The sequence below is a fragment of the Delphinapterus leucas genome, chromosome 7, assembly GCF_059928025.1.
Source record: "Delphinapterus leucas isolate spDelLeu-1000000601 "Yukka" chromosome 7, BTC_Dleu_Yukka2, whole genome shotgun sequence".
Taxonomy (NCBI): Eukaryota; Metazoa; Chordata; class Mammalia; order Artiodactyla; family Monodontidae; genus Delphinapterus; species Delphinapterus leucas.
Genome location: NC_143135.1, coordinates 2,850,130 through 2,872,253, shown reverse-complemented (window position 1 = coordinate 2,872,253; position 22,124 = coordinate 2,850,130). Strand labels below are relative to the sequence as shown.

Sequence of the window (22,124 nt, the reverse complement as noted above, 5' to 3'; positions counted from 1 at the left end):
GGGAGTGGGGTGAGGGGAGGGAAAGTTCCGCCTTACAGAGAGTATTAGCTATAAGACATAAAGCTGATGTAGAAAATTACCACTTGGCAGCCACCGTGTGAGGGTTGTTCAGTAATTCTGCTTTAAATGTTAAAACTGAAAATAAATAATAATTGATCATTGATCTGCCCAGACCCCCACCTCCAAAAAAAACAGAATCCAACCAAAACCTTCTGATGACTGTTAGCTATTGGCTGAGATCCAGGAAGTCCTGTACAAGAACTGCCTGCCTGGGAGGCGAGCGTCCCACTGCTGGTCCCCAGTCGGATGGGGTCGGAGCCTGGTCTCAGCCTTCGCTGGAACACCTGCCCTGAATTCTGTGCTTTGTCAGGTGCCAGTTTGCACGGATTTCAGGGGAAAACAGGTTTCCGTTTCTTTTCTCAGAGTTCGTTCTTCCTGATCAGTGAGCCCAGAGGCCGTGGTCACGGGGATAGTTCAGGAAATCCCAGCGTTCATTTCACCCCATGCCACTTTCTCCACAGGTTGCTGCTCCCGGGTCGAGTCTATCCCAGTTCTGAGGAGAGTAGATGACATGCTGCCTCCGTCTCTCTCCTTCCCGGGTCCCCGAGGCTCCACTGCATCTGCTCTGACGATGACGCCATCCACCGCCACCAGGACAGCGTTTCTAACTACAGGCGGGGCCAGGAGAAATGACCGCTGACCCCCGTTTTGAAATAATCTAGGGTCTGTGCTGATGTGCTTTTAGAAGCTCAGTTAGGGTCGGCTCTGGAATAACAGTCGATCCAAACTCTTGGAATCCAGCGACACCACCGCCAGTGAAGCAGGCCTGCTTCATGATGGGGAGGGGGGAGCAGGAGGGGCGGTGTCCAGCCCGGGGAATCATCGGGAAACAGCCACGGATGCGGCCAGGCCAGCGGGAGCCCAGGCCGGAAGCTGCCCGAGGACCACAGACCCCAGGCCTGGCTCAGCTCTGCCACTGTCCCTGAAGGCTCATGTCCATGCTCAGGAATCCACAGGCCCATGTGTGGTCTGAGCCCAAGTGCTGGGAGCTACACTGCAGCGATGGACGGTACCCACCCACCCCCCGCCCAACGGGCTGGGAGCCAGCCTAGGTGACAGGGCACAGAGGAGCCATCCGCTGACCACGGGGCCAGAACCAGCACGTGCTCACCGTGTGCCCACCCCGCCCTGGTGCTCAGACCCTCTGCTCAGCTACACACACACCCCCAAGGAAGCAGAGCCCCTGCCGCTGGCCCCATACCTGCTTCCCCCACAGACCGAACATCCAACCCTACAGCTGCCCCGTTCCCCGTCCAGACTCTCCGCAGACGCCCGTGCCCCCTGACCCACCACCTGCTACAGGCCCTTCTCCCCACCCCTGGGGTCTTGCCCCATCACTCCTGACCTTAGAAGGTCAGCCCCACGAAGGTACGGCAGGGCCCACCTCTGCCTTGTGCTCCATCCACCCATCAGGATGCCTGATCAGGAGCCCGCTTGCCCACGTCACCCCGCCCCAGCTCCCGGCGCACAGACCCCCAGCCTCCTGTCTCACCAAGTGTCTGCCTGGGCTGGTACCCTCCTCACCTTCAGCCAGGCCTCTGCGCTCGTCCCCCCTCCAGGCCTGTGCTCTCCTGTCCCCATCCAAGCATGTCCTGTCCCCTGGCATCTTGGGCATTGAAGCTGTGTCACCGATAAGCCAGCAGCCCTGTTCTCACGTTGCTCAGTTAAATTTAGGAGACAGGAGTCGACCGTGATTACAGCACGGCCACCTGTGTGCGGATGGGGACGTGCACGGCTGCAGGAGCACGGGTGCAGGTCCTGCCCCAGCTTTGGAGTCCCCACAAGTGACGAGAAAGCTCCCTCCTTCAGCTGACGCACCTGTTGTGGGTTCAGCAACTGTGAGGTGGGACACATATACGTGACACTGGCACAGGGAGGACCGGCCCAGCCCAAGAGGAGAGGGGGAGGGAGGCCCCGCTCGCTGAGTCCAAGATAAACGCTCTCTGCTAAGCACCACCCGCTTGCCCGGATGAACGCTCCAAGTTGCCATGGAGACCCTCACCTGAGCTGCTCTCGGCTCTCACGGCAGCCTCACCTCAGCTGGTCGAGTTCACGTGTCCCCCGGGCACAGGGCTCTCACCTGGGATGACGGTGCCTCCCCCCCCCCGCCAGGGCACACTGTGCAATGTCTGGGGGCATCTTTGGCGGCCACAACTCGGGGGTGTTACTGGCATTTGTGGGTGAAGGTCAGGGATGCCGTACACATCCTACAGTGCACAGCACAGCCCCCAGCATAAAGGACTGTCCAGCCCCACCATGGAGCATCATTCATCCATGAAAAAGAAAGAAATCCCGCCATTTGCAAGAACCTGGATGGACCTTGAGGGCATAATGCTATGTGAAATAAGTCAGATGGAGAAAGACAAATCTGTATGATCTCGCTTACACGTGGAATCTAAAACAACTGAACCCAGAGAAAAAGACTGGTGGTCACCAGAGGTAGGAGGTGGGGTGGGTGGAATGGGTGGAGGCGTTCAAAAGGTCCAAGCTTCCAGTTATGAGATAAGTAAGTCCTGGGGATGTTGTGCACAGCATGGCGACTGCGGTTAATAATACTGTGTTGTATATTTAAAAGTGGCTAAGAGAGTAGATCCTAAAAGTTCTCATCATAAAAAAAATGTGTAACTATGAGTGGCGACGGATGTTCACGAAACATATCGTGCTGATCATTTCCCAGTATATCCATATACCAAATCGTTACATTGTACGCCGAAAATTAATACAATGTTTTGCGTCAACTGTATTTCCATAAAACTGGAAACAAAAAGAGAAGAGATAAGATTAAACAAAAGTCAATGCCCATTTGGAACTGGTAAGAAACAGAAAGGATCCTCCGGCCCCTATGTCAGCGGGGTGGAGGATGAGAGCCCTGTACCGTTTTATCCCACGCGTGATCTGAGGTCCCACGCGCAGGGACTTGGTTTCCAGCAGGGGGCGCTAGGCACATGCGGGTGCATGTGCGTCTCCCAGGGCTGGCATGAGACGGCTGTTCTGCGTTGTCATTCATTCATTCACTCATTCTCTCCTCCAGCTCAGGTACGTACTGAGCACCTACCACTCGCCAGGCACCTCCCGGATGCTGGCGATTCCATGCCGCTAACACAGGCTCCCGGAGGAGGGAGAAAGCACTTTTAAAACCAAGCAAAGCGTGATGCTGCCTATGCACGTGTAATCCGAACGACAGAATCACCCTTCCTCCCCGAACCCACGTTCCAGCGGGGTTTCCTCAAGTGTCTCCAACCAGCCCCTACCTCCCGTCTCCAGGTCATGGAAATTCGGATCCAGGCCTCGTTCCAGCATCTTGACGACCTTCTCCACCGAACGATGCTGGATGTAATCCATGCATTTTTTCAGGTTGGTCTGAAGAGAAAAGCAAAATTGGTCTTACAGAGAAACGTCTCTTCAGGCCACAGGAAGGCTCCTTGCGGGGTGCACCCTGGCTGGCCGCCTTTGCAGGGAGGAGAGCTGCCCCTTGATGGGGCACCGCTGCAGTCCCCAGGCTCACCAGGCAGCATCCTTCTGCATCTGGAACCCTGGGGCCAAGCCCGGAGCCCAGCACATGGCAAACGCAATTGGCCTGTCCTGGATGAATGTTCTAGAAATCCCCCACCGACCTCTGTGCTTGCCGAGAGTCACAGGATGTTCTTTCACTTTCAAAAGGATGAGCCACCTGAACCACTTTGAAAAACTACACTTTCCAGGGTGCACCCCAGGTCTTCTGACCCCATCCTCTTTTGAGCGAGGCCCAAGGATTGGTATTTGTGTTTCCTAATCTCTAAAGCGGTGGCTGCTACGGAGAGCAGAAGGGCACTGCTCACTCAGCTTAACCCGCTTGTGGCTAATCCCGTGACCTGCAGGTGGACACAGGGATGCTTGGGTCACCGAGCGATTCAAGGTGAGGGACTCAGTCACTCCTCGTGAGACCAAAATGACCAGGGGCTCAACACTGACCAGGTTGCCCAGACTCAACTGCAAGGAAAATAATAATTTTCTGTCCATCTAGCAGATAGCCTGGGCTATTTGATGGTAATCACAGTATCTGAGATGCCTCTGTCAGATGAATCTAATGCTCTCACTGGCCCAGTTCTCCACCCGCACTCCACACCCCTCCCCAGTCACCCTGAAACCAACCCCTGGACCCTTCAGCCCGCGGATCTCCACCTGGATGCTTTCTGTACATTCTGGGACTAAACATTAACAAATGCTCAAGGACACAGGATACACTTGGTTTCACTGAACACCTTCATTGCTATTTACTAATCGACATTATTTTAAATGCACAAACACATTTTCATGTACACATTAGAGAGTAATCAAAAAAACCCAAAGTGCCCAGACCAGACTTGGATCTAAATACCCCTGTGTGGGCAGATTCCAGGGCTGGGCAGGGAAAGTGCAAGAGCAGCCTGACCGTCTTGTGCCTGCAAGTCGTCAGCACTCAAAGGATGGTGGGGACAGCGCCAGAGGGAGGAGAGCCAGGCAGAAGGGCCACCGGCCACATCCGGACAACTTGGGCACAAAAATAAACAATGAGAATGGCAGGTTATAACCCACTGAACACGATGAAAATCCACAGGTCCATCCTGATATGAATGGAGGGATGAAACCAAAGCAAGGGGACCCCAGAGGTTGGGGACGCTCTCTGTGGACTCATGGTTGCAGGTGAGCTCACCTGGGCAGATCAGGGCTGGCTTAGGTAAGCTGAACGGGCACCGTCCTGACTCTGGCTCTCCCTGTGCTCTGCAGGGGACGCTCCAGGCTCTCCGGGGAGGGGCTGGACCTGGAGGAGGGCATCTGAGAGCATCCTTGGGTATCACACATCTTTTTCCGTGCTGAGCGAGGTGCTCACCGCACTCTCCAGCTCCTGCACGCCCTGGACAGGCACAGCATCCCTGACGGAGCGCAGGTGTGCCTGGAACACAGCCCACAGCTCTTTCCTTAACTCTCTCCTTCTCCCCTGCTTCCCTTGTGCGTCTTACCTCCATGCAGTTTATGTAAACAGCACCTTAATCACGAGAGTGGCGGCACCAGACACCTACTTCAGTGTTGTCCCCTATGTCGGCAGCGAAGGCTCAGAGGGAGCGGCCACCCCTCTTCCCAGAAACACCCGGGAGGAGGTGAGTAGAAAGTAGGGTCCCAATCTCCACTCTCAGGGATATTATTTCCCTTACGTGCAGGCATCGACCGCGTTTGCGTCACACGGGAGGAGACGATGGTGGTGTTTAACAGGGCTCTGGCGGCAGCAGGGGCTCAGCAGCCTCAGCCATCTCACAGGAAGAAGAACCCTCTGCCCAAGAGCTCCCCTGAGCTCTGAGATGATGACGCAGAAATGAACACCAAGGGTCGGCACAACCAGTCCTGGCTTACCTTCGTGTGCAGCTTGGCCAACTGTTTCTCATCCAGATTGGATTGTCTATACACCCGCTTCTTGTAGCGAAACTGGCACAGACACACAAACAGGAAAAAAAGAAAACCAGGTAAATATTTCACGCAGCCGTTCAGAGGAAACACCTGCCTTGTCCGTGGGTATTTCACCCAGGGCGGGGGCTCCCTAGCAAACCCTTTTGTGTTAAATAAACTACTTGCGTTCGCACCACAGAGCCTACGACAGCGTAAGGGTAACTTCTGCGGAGATGCTGCCGCCGTTTTGGCTGGAAAGTCACAAAAAGAAATGAGAGCAACCCAGACTCAGCCTGATGTGCTCTGCTCTCCTCTACGTCGTCAGCATGGCAGCAAATCAGGACCCGCTTCTCACGCGGGCTCTGTCTTCGACATCGTCAACCTTTATTAAACACACTCAAAAGCCCCAGCCTGGCAAAGCCACCTGCCCTCAGCCCACAACCTCCACCTGGGACTCTGGGGCTCAGACTCATTCCTTCAAGCGGCACAGCACCTCCTCTAACCTGGCAGAGACGTCATGGAAACAGAGGGGCTCGCTGAGTAAGTCTACCTGGCTCAGGTAGAGTGATGGCGCCCGGGAGGGTGCACTGGGGCCGCAGGCTGCTTCCGAATCCCCAGCGCCTTTCACCCGATGCCCTGTTCCTTCTCCTGGGTGCCCTGGCTGCCTCTGCAGTACATGCACTGTGGCGGGTTTGGGAAGCAGGCTGGCAGCTTGGGAGTCACTGGGACTCTGAGCTGAGACACAGCTCCAAATCCACCCCGCCACCGCCCTAGTGTAACGGAAAGTGGGGTCCGGCTGCTCGCCGCTCAAAAGCCAATAAAGAGGCCAGGTTGGTGGAAAGGAGAGTTTGCCTTATGTTGATGCTGGCAGCCTGGAGGCAAGGGAGGGTGGACTCCCGTCCAAAGGCCAACTCTGCCCCACTGACAATCAGTGGGCTAGAGCTTTTGTAGACAGAGGGAGGGGGCTACATGCAGACACGGCACGGTCAGCTCTGGCAGTCATCTTGAAATTGGTCATCGGTGCTCTGACCAGCGGCATCTTGATTGCTTTAGGTCCTGTTAGCCTCAGTTCCAGGGTTGGTTTGTTCCCATTTCTTTGAGGCCAATTCTCAGAATTGTGGCAGCTTATGTCATGGCTACAGTCTGGTCACCATGCACTTAACTGCTTCCACCTGGTAGGGGTTTCAGTATCTATAAGACGGCTCACAGGATACGGCTCAGAATATTATCTCTAGCCCTTGAGGAGGAACTAAAGGTCCTTGACTATGCTTAATGACTAAACTATTATTATTTGGTGTCCTTTGACTGTTTTCCTTTGTTTCTGCATTCTCTCACTTCTCTGATTAAACATATTCTTTTTTTTTTTTTTTGCGGTACGCGGGCCTCTCACTGTTGTGGCCTCTCCCGTTGCGGAGCACACGCTCCGGACGCGCAGGCTCAGCGGCCATGGCTCACGGGCCCAGCCGCTCCACAGCACGTGGGATCCTTCCGGACCGGGGCACGAACCCACGTCCCCTGCATCGGCAGGCAGATTCTCAACCACTGCGCCACCAGGGAAGCCCAAACATATTCTTTGATTAAACTTTTTCCACAGACAAAAGGCAGGTGGAGGACACGGAGGGGAGGGAAGGCCCATAGGGTCCTGCTCCGTTTCGCTAGCAGCCGAGTCACTGGGCTGGACACCTGCCCCATCTCAGACTCTGTTTCCTTGTCTGTCGCACGGGGATCACAGAGCTCCCAGGGTGCCCCGAGGATTGAATGTGAGCTTCCTGGCACAGAACCGGTGCTGGGCAGACGCTGTCTTACCCTTCCCTCCCCAACTTCCCTTGATTCCCTCCCACTCCGAGGAGTTTAAAGAAGCACAGGCATGACACAAAGGGTGCAGAGCAGGGGGTGACCTAACCCTGAAAGTCTCATCCCATGTGAAGTTTCCAGAGCGACCACCTTATCATCTCCTCCCCTCCACTCCACACAAAAGAGCAATCCCACAACAGACAAAATTCTTTGGTGCCACAGACCAAAACTTGATTATTTTTTTAGGTGCCAAAATAAACCAGTGAAATCAGAAAGTCCCGTGAAACGCAGGCTGCACCCAGTTCCTGGATCACGTGCACCGTCGCAAGTGTCCGCCTTCTCGGACTGACCTGGCAGGAGGAGACGCAGGCCGTTTTAGGACTCTAGCCCTCAGATTCTAGATTCAACCAGGACAGCACATTCTGGGCACGGCCGTGAAACTCCCTATTGCTTATCTTCATGCGTCACGGCTCTGAGGCTTCAGAAGCCACTGAGAGTGACGTGAGGGGATGTAACGGACTTTGCTAACTTGACGGATCTGTAGGAATTCAAGTCAATGGGTGCTTTTTCAGTTATAAAAAGAAATATGCTGGGGTCGATAACATCTCTTGGCAGGAGGGGGACACACGGAGGAGGCACATGGAGGAGAATGTCTATTTCCACAGTCATAAATGTTTACGGCTTGTGGCTAGAGGGATGTAGGCTCAGAAACACACATCCTTTTCTTGCTCTTTTCTCTGTGTTTCATACGTAGCCAACTGTGTTTTACGGCCACGATCCAAGGCAAAGAGCTCAGATCCAGGCTGCCCCTGGCGTGTCCACCTCCAGGCCCGGCTCAGCCCCACACAGCGGACCACCTGGCAGGATGGCGATCCAAGGAGATGCATGAACACACGTGTAAATGACTCCTTCATGGCAATGACAGCTGATGGCAGGAGCAGCTACAGCACCCACCAATGCAGGCACTCGCACATTCCCAGGCCTTATGCTAAGATCACTGTCCCAAGGAATAGCTCACCCGAGCCTCACAGCCACCAAGAAGATGGTAGTAATGTCCCCCCGATTTCAAACCTGGGAATCTGAGGCTCAGAGAGGCTGTGGGGTGGCATGTAGGGTCCCACAGTGACCAGGACTGGACCAAGTCCACCTGATGTCACAGGCCACCCATCCACATGGGGCAACGAACGCTCACGTGCTCGCCTCTCAGCCTCGGCTGCCATGAGTCCCTGGATGGGACAGCAGAAGGACACGCGTGCCGGCTGCCCTGAAAGGCAGGACACAGCACTGCCCAGGTCCCACCGGGCTCTCCCAGGCCTCCTCTTGTTCGGTTCTCGGGGGCTGGGGGACGGGCCCGTGTCGCCTCCTCCAAGACACTTTCCGATCAAGGGTAGGCTCCGGACTGCCTGTTCTCGCCCTGTTTTACTGTCTTTATAGAAATTATCAGCCCCCAAATGAGCTGTTTGTTTACTGTTCCTGGCCTGTCATCTCCTACAGGAGTGTAAGCTCCATCAGACCAGAACCTTGACTGTCCCATGCACGTGGGCCATGCCGAGAAAGGGGCAGGTTGTGAGCAGGCCCCCGACAAGGGGTTTTTCAATGGACACCCAGTTCACAGGTGAGCAAACTGAGGCCAGAACAGGGAACCACTTGACTCCCCAGGGGCATCCCAGCTTTTCCTGACAGAAACCCTTCTCCCTGGTCCAACACATGTTGGGGGTCTCAGAACCTCAGCTTCAAGGTCACTGTCAGACCTGGGAATGTGCAGATGAGGGGCTGCCGTGCTCCAGGACGTCTCTGACTTCAGACCAACCCCCTTCGAGGGCCCAGATGCCACCCACGACACCACACTCACAGGCTCTCACTGTTGACTAAGCTGAAACGAATGCGATCACTTGATAATAATAGTGACGTGTGGGGTCACAGTAGAAATGACCACATTTCCACCTACTTGTGTCGCTGTCTTAATAGTTGTGGGGCGGGGGAGGAGGGATAAACTGGGAGGTTGGGATTGACATACACGCAGTACTGTATATAAAATAGATCACCAATAAGGACCTACTGCACAGCACGGGGAGCTCTACTCAATATTCTGTAATGACCTATATGGGAAATGAACCTGGAAAAGAGTGACTGTATGTGGATGGATAACTAATTCACTTTGCTGTGCACCTGAAACTAGCACAACATTGTAAATCAACTATGCGCCAATGAAAATTTTTTATTCGTTTTTATTGGAGTATAGTTGCTTAAAAATTAATTTAAAAATATACCATGTGGGGCTTCCCTGGTGGCGCAGTGGTTGCGAGTCCGCCTGCCGATTCAGGGGACACGGGTTCGTGCCCCGGTCCGGGAAGATCCCACGTGCCGCGGAGCGGCTGGGCCCGTGAGCCATGGCCGCTGAGCCTGCGCTTCCGGAGCCTGTGCTCCGCAACGGGAGAGGCCACAGCAGTGAGAGGCCCGCGTACCGCAAAAAATAAATAAATAAATAAAAATATACCATGTGGAAATACCATACGTAAACTCAGGGTGCAGCAAGCCCGGGCTCCCCAGGGCAGAGCCGGGGGACACACATTCTGTGGATGTAAGGCTTGCCGGGTGTATGCACCCACCACTTCACGAGGCAGCCCAAGAGCACGTGACTGGCCACAGCGGCTCAAAGAACCCACAGGTCATTCCCGGGAGTCATGCTTCTGACAACAGCTGGATGGCCACGGGCCACCCTGAGCCCAAGGGCGGGGTGTCGGGGGAGATTCAAGGGAGGTAGAAGCAAACCCCATTCTGCGTCCCCAGGGCTCACAGCTCCAGGTGACGCAAGCCTGAGTCAGACCCATGGTCCGCTCACACCAAGATGGCCCTCCAACGAGTTCATCCAATCCACAGCAGGAAAACAAATGGCTAAAAATTGCACCCTGGTCCGCAAATCAGGACAAAATCTGCCGCGACCTTGAGAATGCACACTACCGTCCTGAGCTAAGAGCGATTTCCCAGAGTCCGAAGCAAATGTGCAACTGGGGGAAGGTCCTCCCTCCACCATCACGCCCAGGCTCTGAGGCGGTGACCAGTACCTCCAGGGAGGGGATGCCCCTGCCCACGGGCTGCGGGTACGCGCGCAGAAGCCGTTCCTCATCCAAGAACTTGCCGTCTCGCCCGTCGCTCGCCGGCTGGAACAGCCCGTAGTTCAGGACGTCCTTCAGGCTCTGGTTCAACGAGCACAGAATCCGCTGCTTCGCAACCCACACCGTCGCATCTGGGTTAAATCGAATGCACTTCTGCACGGAAGGACAGAGACCCCTGGTTAGTGATGCAGGATGCCACCCCGGCACGTGGTCAGAGATGCCAAAGGTGCTTCCATTCCATCCTGAGAGCTCCTCTGCGCTCTGGACCCCCTGGCTTTTCTGGATGAAAAATACGACCTTCTTGTTGCTTCGGTAAATATAAAAGGGGAAAAGCTCAGATCGACTCACTGATTCTCTGGCCTCAGCTCTCACCATTGGCTCCAATCTCTGGGACCAGCTGTGTTTGCTGGTCATCACTCCCCACCACCTATTGCCCTGGGCAGTTCCCTCACTTGTACGGAGCTTCTCAAACCTCCCTGCTTGTTAAACACAGACTGTTAACCCGCACCCCCTCCAAGCAGAGTGTCTGAGCCAGCGGGTCTGGGTCGGGCCCCAGAAGCTGCATTTCTCACAAGTTTCAAGGTGATGCTGCTGTAGCTGGTCTCGGAAACAGACTGAGGACGACGGCGCGAGTGAATTACAGTGTGGCTTCGTTTTTACCCCGATTGCTCTCTCTTGGCATCTCAGGCCCAGGTGGACGTCTCCTCTCGTAAGCTCACTGATGGGAAAGCCCAGGGCACAAGCGCCCCAACCCCCTGACTCTGAACGTAACAGCTGCAAAAACACTGACACCGCCCCTCCCAAACCATAAAGAACGGCAATTATGAAGAATGATTTGATTTAGAAATCGTATCAGTTGCCGTGAAAGTTAATTTTTGAAAAAGCTAAATAGTACAGACGGTTCCTGCAAACCAACCACGAACACTTTTCAAGAACAGAGCGAAGACGCTAAGAACCAGAATGACACGACTTGGTCACGTTCCCAGGTCCCTTCAGTGAGACCTGCCAATAAACCAGGAAAACAAACGTGAGGCCAAATCCCCTTCTGACCATCACTTCTAATTTTTATTGAATTAAAATTATATTCTACTGCACGGCCATCGGCAGGGGCTCAAAAATGTGCTTAATCACTGTAAAAGCGTTCAGAAACGACGAAGTTTGACTGCGTATGAGGCTGGAACCAATTCTCTGCAGGAGGATTTTGCTCGCCCAAGGATGCAAAAGGCCCTACTATCTCCCTGACCCTCTGCCTCGGGAGAGCTCCTCCCTGCTGGGTAAGAGGATACCCCTACTCTCAACAACAGGTTGGTTGAACAGGCAGCCCGGAATCCCACTGCCGGGAAACCTGACCCCACGGGCATGAATGTGCCGTCTGTCCCTCTCCGATGGCAAAGACTGAATTCAAGAGTAAGGCTCAGAGCTCCTCTCGGGGCTGCGAGGCTGGGTGGGGGCCGGTTGTTCGCTTCAGTGACTGCCAGCTGCACCCCTGCCATCTTCGCCTGAATGAGAAGACTGTCTGGAAACTCCCAACGCAACACTGGAGCTGTATCAGAGGTGACCAAGTAGGGCCGTGGATATCTCGCCAGTTCCTGCTTTGAGAATCGTTGTCGGCCTCTGGTTCCGGCTACATGGATGCATGAACTCAAGTTCCCTTAGAGGCCAGCATCCAAAGCGGGCCTGAGGCTCCCTCCCTGCGGCCGGCAGAAAGGATCCTGCCAGCAAGTGGGTGCTGAGCAAAGCACAGCCTGAAAACCATCCCCCGGGGGATCTGTGTGGCGACTGTAGATGATCCCAGAGACTGGCGTCCACTGCCACTCAGGGGGCAGGGCTGGGGATGCTGAGTCGCGCACAGGCCAGCCCAGCACAATGAAGAAATGTCCTGCTCCAAAAAAAACGCCAAGAGGGCGCCACTGAGAAACTGCTCTAGAAGCGGCAGGAGCTCGGAGGTCAGAAAGGCTTGGATTTCCAACCCAACTGCATACACTAACCTTGGGATCCTGGGCAAATTCACCAACCCAGGGGTCCCCCTGTTTCTGTGATGAAAACCATGGTAACTGCATAACTTGCAGGGCAGTTGTAAGAAGCAGACGGAACATATACAATACATGTCATTATGGGTTGAATTGTGTCCCCCCAAAAGATAAGGGTTCCTGCCCCTTAAGGAGCTCAAAGCCTCGTGGGGTGTGATGTGGTGGTGGTGATGACGGGGATAGTGAACATCATGGTGATGACAGTGATCGTGAAGGTGACACAGTCGTGGCTGACATGTATTGACTCCTAAGTGCCAGAAACTATGCTAACTACATTTACCTTCGACACAACCACGAGTGGAGAGTCTTGTCGCCATTATAATCGTTATTATTGATATAGTGACTATTATATCAATAACTATAATTAATATATAATTATATGTTAAAATACAATGTAATAACAGTTATTACTATTCCCATTTTCCAGATGAGGAAGTTGAGCCTCCGAGACTCACGTAACTACCCCAAGGTCGCGTGTCTAGAAAATGGTGGAGGTTCAATCCGAACCCAAGCTGTATCGGCCCGGCTCTGAAGCCCTCGCTATTTAACTGACACGTCATTTCCTCTCTGTGCACGCGGCACCTCAGTGCGGACAAATCATAAAACACCAGACGTCTAGTCACTGAGAAAACAGAAGAGAATACTTACGTTCAGGTCCTCTGTGGACCAGGGAGATACTGCCTTTGTTCAGGTTTTCCAACGACCTGTCAACCTGCCCCAATGTTAGACGTTGACAGTTACAAGGGAGAAGCAGTTTCACCTCCATAGCAAGGGACACTATTTGGGAGATGCTAAGTAACATTTTTCAAAGAAGTAAAGGCTATGCTCCGAGATACTTTGAAAAATAGACAACGTCACAGGTCTCAAGGCATGTGATGCTGTGCGGATTAGCCGCGGACGTGTCTCCCAGAAAAAGCAGGGGAGCACCACGGACGTGGTGTCCTTTCTTCTGCTTAACAGCTGGGCTTCAGGGAGGATGGACAAAAGAAAACCCCCGAAGAACAACAAAGCACTTCAAACAAAGATTTTCACCCTGGTGTGAATTCACAAGACTAACAAAATCTTGGAACAGGCTCCTCAGCCAGCAGTGGTGACAGTGGTGGACCGGTGGCAGGACCCTGGACACAAAGGAAGGTGCTGACCACGAGCCCAAGTTCACCGAGCAGGGAGACGCAGGGACCTGGACGCCAGCTGACAGATGAGTGGCTCCAGCGTGGGCTAAGTGATAACACCAACCTAACAACTCAACCCCCAAACAGATGCCCCCATCGTCCCCCCCTGCCCCTCCCCTCCTGCTCCCCAATCTCAGCGGCTGCCCCTCCTCCCATGCCACAGACCCAGGAGGACCTCTTGACAGCGTCCTGTCCCGCAGCTTGTGGACTGGTCTGCATTAATCCATGACCTCGGGTGTGTGAGTCCTCATCTGTCCCACCTCCGCAGCCCAGCAGCCCCAAGCCTTTCTCACCAGGCCACTCCAGCGGCCACTGCACCGAGCTCACCCCATGCCCCTCGGGCCCACACAACCTGACTCCCTGAGCGGCCGCCAGGGTCCCCTCTCAAGCCAATAACTCCCCACGTCCTGCCTGTCGGTACCACCTCTGCCCTGGCCCCAACCCCACACACGTGTGCACTGGCACACACACGCATACACACACAAACGCGTGTACACAAACGCGTAAGGACACACAAATACAAACACACATATACACCTGTACATACACACATGCGAACACATATACGCACACAGACACACACACATATGCACAGACAAACACGCGCGCACACACTCCAGCAATGCACGGGCAGTCCGCTGGAAAGCCAGGCCACGTGTGTCCCCAGCCTCCAGCACCTGTGCACCTGTGCTTCCAGCTGGCCGTCCCCTCCCCATCTCGTCTACCAGCTGAAACTGCACTCACACCTCCCACGGGGTCCTCCCACAGGGTCAGGGACTCACCCTCTCTCTGGTCTCCCAGCTGAGCTGACCGCTGGGCTCCCCGAGTTGAACCCACAGCCCACGGACCATTTAAGCTAATCCGGCTGCCCCCTGCTCCCTCCTGTCCAGCCTGCAGGTCACAGCCTCTCCAACCCGCATTTCTTGTCTCCTGGGAGGTGGGACACGCATGTATTCCTCCTCCCTTTCTCCTGACACGCAGGTAGGAGTCGGTACCTGTCACTCACTGATCTCCCGCTGCGACAGCCCAAATGCCAGGACATCCAGATGCATCTCAAGGCCGCCCGGCGCCGGGTGGCTTAAGACACGGAACACTTGCGAGAGGACGTAAGGGCATCTCCAAGACCCACATCAGAGTGCTTCTCGCTTACGTCCTGACAAGCATAGCGCTCAACACGGGATCTGCGTGGTTTGGAAATGGGAGGCGCAGAGACGTGCACACTCTAACAGAGAGAGAAGGGGTTGTGACCGGCATCAGCCCGGATGACAGGAGGGCAGCCGGCATCCAGGAAGCTCCGAGGACGCCCGCAGGCCAGCTTCAGCATCCTCCCGAGGGAGGCACGTTCAAGCCCAGGTAACCATCTACGTCCTCCTCCAAGATGCACCCATTCACATCCCCCACCCTCTCCCTCTCCCGGCTCCTGGCACCACCGGCATTCAGCTGGCGAGAGCACTCCCTGGCCCTCTGAGCTGCTGCGTGACGACAGGGCTTATGTCCTGTTCTTGGCACAACCATACCTGACGTCCGTGCAGCTCAGTGGATGTCACTGGAACTGAACTGCACTGAATACAAAGTTCCATACGTGGAACCGTCCTGGGTGACAGAACCCGGCAGTAAAGCAAGGTCCACACGTGATCAGGAAGAGGATGGGGGGAGCTACCATTTCTGGGGGCCCCGCGTTGCACCAAGTGCACCGAGACCTCATCAGCTCCTTGAATGACCCAAGAATCCTGAGAGGAGAGACACACCACCAAAGTGGGCAGAGCTGCGGTCGGCGTGCGGTCAACACGCACGATACTCTGGCCCTTCCGCTGGTAGAGCTCATGGTCAAACTGAAATCTACAATGAAGAGACTGAGAGAACTCCTACATGGCCAACGTGAGCTGTAGCTATTCTGCAAGACATGAGGCTAACCCTGAAATACCTGGACTCAAGGGGAGGCACCCTGGCCCTGGAGACAGAGAGAGGCAGGTGCCCAGCCTGGGTGAACCACGCAAGACCCTGGATCTGTGTGTATGAGTCAGCTTGGGCCACTGTAACAAAACACCACAGCCAGGGAGCTTAAACAACAGACATGTACTGTCTCCAGTCCTGGAGGCTAGAACCCGAGATTCAGGTGTGGGCAGGGCTGGGTCCTCCTGAGGCCTCTCTCCTCAGCGTGCAGACGGCCGTCTTCTCCCTGTGTCCTCGTGGGGTCGTCCCTCTGTGTGCGTCTGTGTCCTGACCTCCTCTTCTTATAAGGACACCAAGTCCTATGGGATTAGGGCCCCACCCCAGTGACCTCGTTTCACCTTATCCATCTCTTTAAAGATCCTCTTCTCCAAATACAGTCACCTTCTGAGGTGCTGGGCGTCAGGACTCCAACATATGAATTTTACGGGGACACAAGGCAGCCCATCACACTGTGACCACGGCCAAGCCTCTGCCACACACAGAGGGCCACACTGGGCCGTGTCTGTGTGGCCAACTAACTCACAGGATCCACAGAGGGTCACACAACCTGGTGCTTTGGGGTCACGTGTATCTACCGGAGGGGCTGGCCCGTGGAGCAGAAGCAGGCAGAAGTTGGACAGGCTGTTCTGATTCACAAAAACACGGCAAGAGAATTCTATGTAAGAGAGTAAATTGCTCTCCAAATCTGTCCTGGGCCCTGCGAAACAGAAATGATGACAGTGGTTGTTTTGTAAGATGTCAGAAGGGTAAGACGTGTCTAGACAAAGCTTGAGGAATGGTAAATATTACACTGTGTAAAATGTCTGTCGTTACAGTGAGCTGTCTGGAGGCCAAGGGAAGAAGCAACAACAACACGGGTTGGATTACACCATCTATTCAGATCACCTCCCCCGCCACATCTGCTCACTCATGGTCCTCAGGTGAGACTTAAATCCAGCTCACTCTTGACTTCCTCCCAGAAAAGGCGAGAAGAACGAGGGGGCGGCCTGACAAAGCATTCAGGGGTCGTGGTGCTGAGGGAGCCCCCTGCATCACCCCCGTTCACCTGTTCAGGATACAGAGCTGGAAACACGGACCCCAGTGCATTCAGGAGGAACGCAAGGTATCCTGAAAGAAATCCCAGTTTCTGAGCACATCATTCATTGCAAAAGAAGCACATTTCACATCATCCTCAATTCTTTCGGGATGCATTTCAAAGGCCCTTGATAAACAGAACTTGCCAGGAGTCACTTAAAGGTGCATCGAGGGGTGGCTGGCCTCTAACGGCTGTTCACGTGCCATCTGCATACCTGCCAACCTCTGCCCCCCAGAACTGTGAGGGGGTGGTTTCCGAATGCAATCGTCCAAATGAAACAATGCTTTTTGCCATGGACAAACACCCACCAGGCTGCACCTGTGGTGGAAAACATGGAGACGCTGGCGCGGGTAACACACGAAAGGATGTATGTGGAACGGGGAAGACAGTGGGTGACTGTGACCGAGAAGGACAGCCTGGCCTGAGGAAGCTGATGGCCAGGAACCACACTAGTGCTTCTGAAGGTTTAAACACTAAAGGCCAAAGTGGCTGTGGATTAGGGTTAGGGTTTTTCCAATCGGAATAACATTTTCCAAAGAATAAACGCTTGACAGCAGCCCCGGATGATTTGGTGAAGTGGTGGGTGGACCGTGCATCCTGGTGACCTTTAAGGGGCCAGCTAGTGGTCCTCTGCGGCTGTCAAGGCCATAGTCACTGAGAGGCACTAGTTGGGCTCTGTCAGAGACTCACACCCTCCCTGGAGGTGAGTTCACTTTCCTCTGTTGGTCCCCACGGTTTCAGGCAGGCTCAGAGCAAAGCAGAGGATATGATGCTGGCTAAAGAGGTCCTCCTAGAAGCAGTAAGTGGAGGTGGGTAAGGGCAGGCGGGGGAGAATTAAATCGTCCTGACCGCAGACACAAAGCACTCACTGTGCGCCCGCCAGCCCAGCAAAGAAAGCTCGTCAAACGCACCCTCTTCTCCTTAAGCTCTCCTGGAGGAGGTACGAGCAGCCCCAAGCCCAAAGAGGAACGCCGTAAACCCTAGGAACTGCTCCCCACGTCACGCAGCTGCCAGAGGCGGGTCTGGAATGAATGGACCAGAGGGCTGATGAGTTTCAACTTGGTCCCACTGCATAGGATGGAGCCGCAAATCGGGAGGGTTCACCAGGCGGGGCCACGAAGTGGATTCCAAGCAGAGAAAGGGAGACAGGGGAGGTGGTGGCCACATCACATGGGGACAGATGCTGTGCGGACCGAGTGGAATTAAGAGCTCCTGTCTGTCCGCCCAGAAAGGAGGGCTGTGGGCAGAACGGTCAGAACCGGGAGGGAATGCAACCACAGAGCAAAGGTGCTAGAAAAGAGCCTCACCCTTGGCACTAATGCAGAAAATTAACTTCTGATGACTCGTGCCCTCTTATTGCCACTTTCTGGATCATTTTACCAGCCCAGGACATCAGGGAAGGAGGAGAGCTCTGCTCTTCCCCAGGGTGACCTTTGAACCACAATATTCTCACCACATGGGATTTACAAAGCTTTTGACAGGATGTGTAATAATTCCAGACCCAGGCATTAGTTTCTCGACAGGATTTAAGTGGGTTTTGACAGCAAGCTTAAACAGAAGAGCACACCAAGCCAGACATGTGTCGCTTGGGCTACTGAGACCGCGTGAGCTGGCCTGACCACTCTCGTGTATGGAGCGTTAGCCTCACAGCTAACAGGAAGACGCAGCACGGAATCCTTACAGCACACAAAGCTGGGGCTGGTTAAATAGGCTTTTTGCTTCTTAATGATACGTATGAAAATAAAGCTCCTCTCAGCCTTTGGCAAGCTGCCCCGTACATGAATGGTAACCAGCACACTCGGGGCCTGACTTTCTTGCGGGCCTTTCACAGGAGGGCCCTTGAGCTTTCCCACGACCCAGCAATCCCACTACCGGGCATATACCCTGAGAAAACCATAATGCAAAAAGAGTCATGTACCACAATGTTCACTGCAGCTCTCTTTACAGTAGCCAGGGCATGGAAGCAACCTAAGAGTCCATCGACAGATGAACGGATAAAGATGTGGCACATATATACAATGGAATATTACTCAGCCATAAAAAGAAACGAAATTGAGTTATTTGTAGTGAGGTGGATGGACCTAGAGTCTGTCATACAGAGTGAAGTAAGTCAGAAAGAGAAAAACAAATACCGTATGCTAACACATATATATGGAATCTAAAAAAGAAAGAAAAGAAAATGGTCAGAAGAACCTAGGGGCAAGATGGGAATAAAGACACAGACCTACTAGAGAATGGACTTGAGGATATGGGGAGGGGGAAGGGTAAGCTGGGACAAAGTGAGAGAGAGGCATGGACATATATACACTACCAAACGTAAAGTAGATAGCTAGTGGGAAGCAGCCGCGTAGCACAGGGAGATCAGCTCGGTGCTTTCTGACCACCTAGAGGGGTGGGATAGGGAGGGTGGGAGGGAGGGAGATGCAGAGGGAAGAGATATGGGGACATATGTATATGTATAACTGATTCACTTTGTTATAAAGCAGAAACTGACACACCATTGTAAAGCAATTACACTCTAATAATGATGTTAAAATTAATTAAGTTTTTTTAAAAAATGAGGGGCTTCCCTGGTGGCGCAGTGGTTGAGAGTCCGCCTGGCAATGCAGGGGACGCAAGTTCGTGCCCCGGTCCGGGAAGATCCCACATGCCCCGGAGCGGCTGGGCCCATGAGCCATGGCCGCTGAGCCTGAACGTCCGGAGCCTGTGCTCCGCAACGGGAGAGGCCACACAGTGAGAGGCCCGCGTACCGCAAAATAAAATAAATAAATAAATAAATAAATTAAATAATTACCTTGCTTTGCCAAAAAAACAAAAAACAATAAGGACAATGAGGCTGATTATCACCACATCACAGAGAAAATGGAGGCAGAGGGGAGTCAAAGGGTGTGGGGAGGTTGGCTCTCTCTGGCTTTACCAAGCAATGAACGAAATCACAAGATAACAAGGTTCCGTGCTTTTACCCCCTCAACGTGATCCAGATGCATACTACAAAGGACATTAACAGGGCTGCTGAAAGTAGAGATCAAAGGTCCAAACAAGTATTTCTGTAATGTCAAAAGGGCAGATGGATGGATGGATGGATGAGTGGATGGATGGATGAGTGGATGGATGGATGAGTGGATGGATGGATGGACGGATGGATGGATGGATGAGTGGATGGATGGATGGATGGATGGATGGATGGATGAGTGGATGGATGGATGAGTGGATGGATGGATGGATGGATGGATGAGTGGATGGATGGATGGGTGGATGGATGGATGAGTGGATGGATGGATGAGTGGATGGATGGATGGATGGATGGATGGATGGTTGGATGGATGAGTGGATGGATGGATGGATGGATGGGTGGATGGATGGATGAGTGGATGGATGGATGATTGGATACATAAAATAAATAAAGACAAATCTTAAAAATATAACACCAAGTGGAAAACGTAAGTTATAAATGACATGCCCAGTGTGATACCAGGTATATATATATTCATTTTTACACAACAACACAACAGTATACAGACATCACTGATACATATAAAAAGAGGCAAAGGGACGAGAGGAATTCACAGTGAATCACGGCAGTGTCTGCCTCTGAGCAGAGGGGCCTGGGCAGGAGGGTGAGGGAGACTTGGGCTTTATCAGAAACGCTTTAACCCTGTGATTGAAAAAAGACAAAATGTTAACCACTGTCAATTCTACATAATAAACAATAAAGCTGGTATATAGGATATTATTCTTTGTATTTTTCCTATGTTTCAAATTTTCTCTCAATGAACAAAAGATACACCAATCTGGAACCTAAGGCGTTCCTCGGCCCCTTAGGGGCTTCCCTGGCTGAACCAGAGTCGGCCCTGGGCCAAACTTCACCGCCATAAACCAAGTTCCCGAAGGAAGAACATTGTCACCGTTATCACCTTCTGCCCATTGAGTCCTCGTCGATGACTTTTTTAGGGCAGAAGATGTACACTCAAGTCAGGGTCATGTACAACTAATTTTCTAATCAAGTCTAAAATCCCAAACAAGTTTCCTTGTGGTCAGCAAACAAGCAGGCGAGAAAGGAAAATCTGGGACAGGAAAATCTGAAAACAAAATGGCAGAACAAAAGACGAAAGAACATTTTGATGCAAGAGTTTCTCACCTCTGCGTTGCCTGGGCTACTGGGTGACCCGTGAGGCCATTTAATGGAGACATTTATAAGGCACCAATGGGATAAGCGTTGTTTTCAGGGGAAGACCTGGGGGGATGGGCTTGCCTCCAACAGGAGAAGCTGACAACAAGAGTGAGTAGATATGAGCTGCCTCCCAGGCCACACATCACCTGATTCCGCTGACATGGAACGTCCACAACAGGCAAATCCATCGAGACAGACAGCAGATGGTGGTCGCCAGGGGCCGGGGGAGGGTATGGGGACACCCTGCTAACAGGTACGGGGTTTCCTTCTGGGGTGATGACATGTTCTAAGATTGACTGCGGTGGTGAGTACCCTCATCCATGAATTTACTAAAATCCACTGAATTTTTTTTTTCTTAGATTCCATATATATGTGTTAGCATACGGTATTTGTTTTTCTCTTTCTGACTTATTTCACTCTGAGTGGGAAGCAGCCGCATAGCACAGGGAGATCAGCTCGGTGCTTTCTGACCACCTAGAGGGATGGGATCGGGAGGGTGGGAGGGAGGGAGACGCAAGAGGGAAGAGATATGGGAACATATGTATATGTATAACTGATTCACTTTGTTATAAAGCAGAAACTAACACACCATTGTAAAGCAATTATACTCCAATAAAGATGTTTTAAAAAATCCACTGAATTGTATACTTTCAATGGGCAAAGTGTATGGTATGTGAATTACAACTCAATCTTTAAAAGAAACGGAGTCTTTTTTGGTTCCTGTGCTAAGAAACTGCAAAGACGCAGGCAGGGTGTTGATACAAATCACCCTTAAGGACCCTTTGCTTGGCCAGAGCACAATCTCCTGCAAGGGCCACATGTGCTCTGATGACCTCGACTTTGTCATCAGGAACCTGTCCCCGTCTCCACCTTCTCCCGCCACCCCTGGCCCCAGCCTCCAACACCCCCTACCCCCTGGATTCCTGCAGGAGCCTCCTACCTGCTTCTGTGCCCTTCCCTCCTCCCCCGAGAGAAGCCAGGGTCCCCTTTCAACTATAAACGAGGTCACAGGCTCTGTGCCAAATCTTTCCAAAACTCCCACTGTTCTTCAGGGGGAATCACACCCCCTCGCCTCAGCCCCTACCCACCGCCCTCCGCCCTGTGCACCCGCCCAGCCGGCGGCCTCGGCCTTCCCCGCTGCTCTGACTTGCCAACCAAGTTCATTCCCACCTCAGGCATGCCGCTCCTGCGACCCTCTGCCCGGAATGTTCTGGGCAGAGATCCTTGCCAACCTCTCATCACCTGAGGCTCAGCTCAGATGTCACCTCAGCAGGCGGGGGCTGAGATGAATTCATAAGACGTCTAGCATTTGATCCTCTTTTTTAATTAATTTTTATTGGCATATAGTTGATT

The 22,124-nt window shown here is 53.2% G+C and overlaps 1 protein-coding gene across 1 annotated transcript in view; it reads right to left on the bottom strand.

Annotated features, from left to right (window-relative positions):
• Nucleotides 1–22,124, bottom strand: part of LOC111183624 (SH3 and multiple ankyrin repeat domains protein 2) — a 276,054-nt gene that overhangs the window by 161,686 nt on the left and 92,244 nt on the right. Inside the window, exons 4-6 of the mRNA XM_089914214.1 lie at nucleotides 10,320–10,523; nucleotides 5,428–5,499; nucleotides 3,312–3,420 (exon numbers count right to left, since the gene is read on the bottom strand). Of these exons, the coding sequence (XP_089770340.1) occupies nucleotides 3,312–3,420; nucleotides 5,428–5,499; nucleotides 10,320–10,523 (385 nt within the window). The remainder of the gene's footprint in view (nucleotides 1–3,311; nucleotides 3,421–5,427; nucleotides 5,500–10,319; nucleotides 10,524–22,124) is intronic.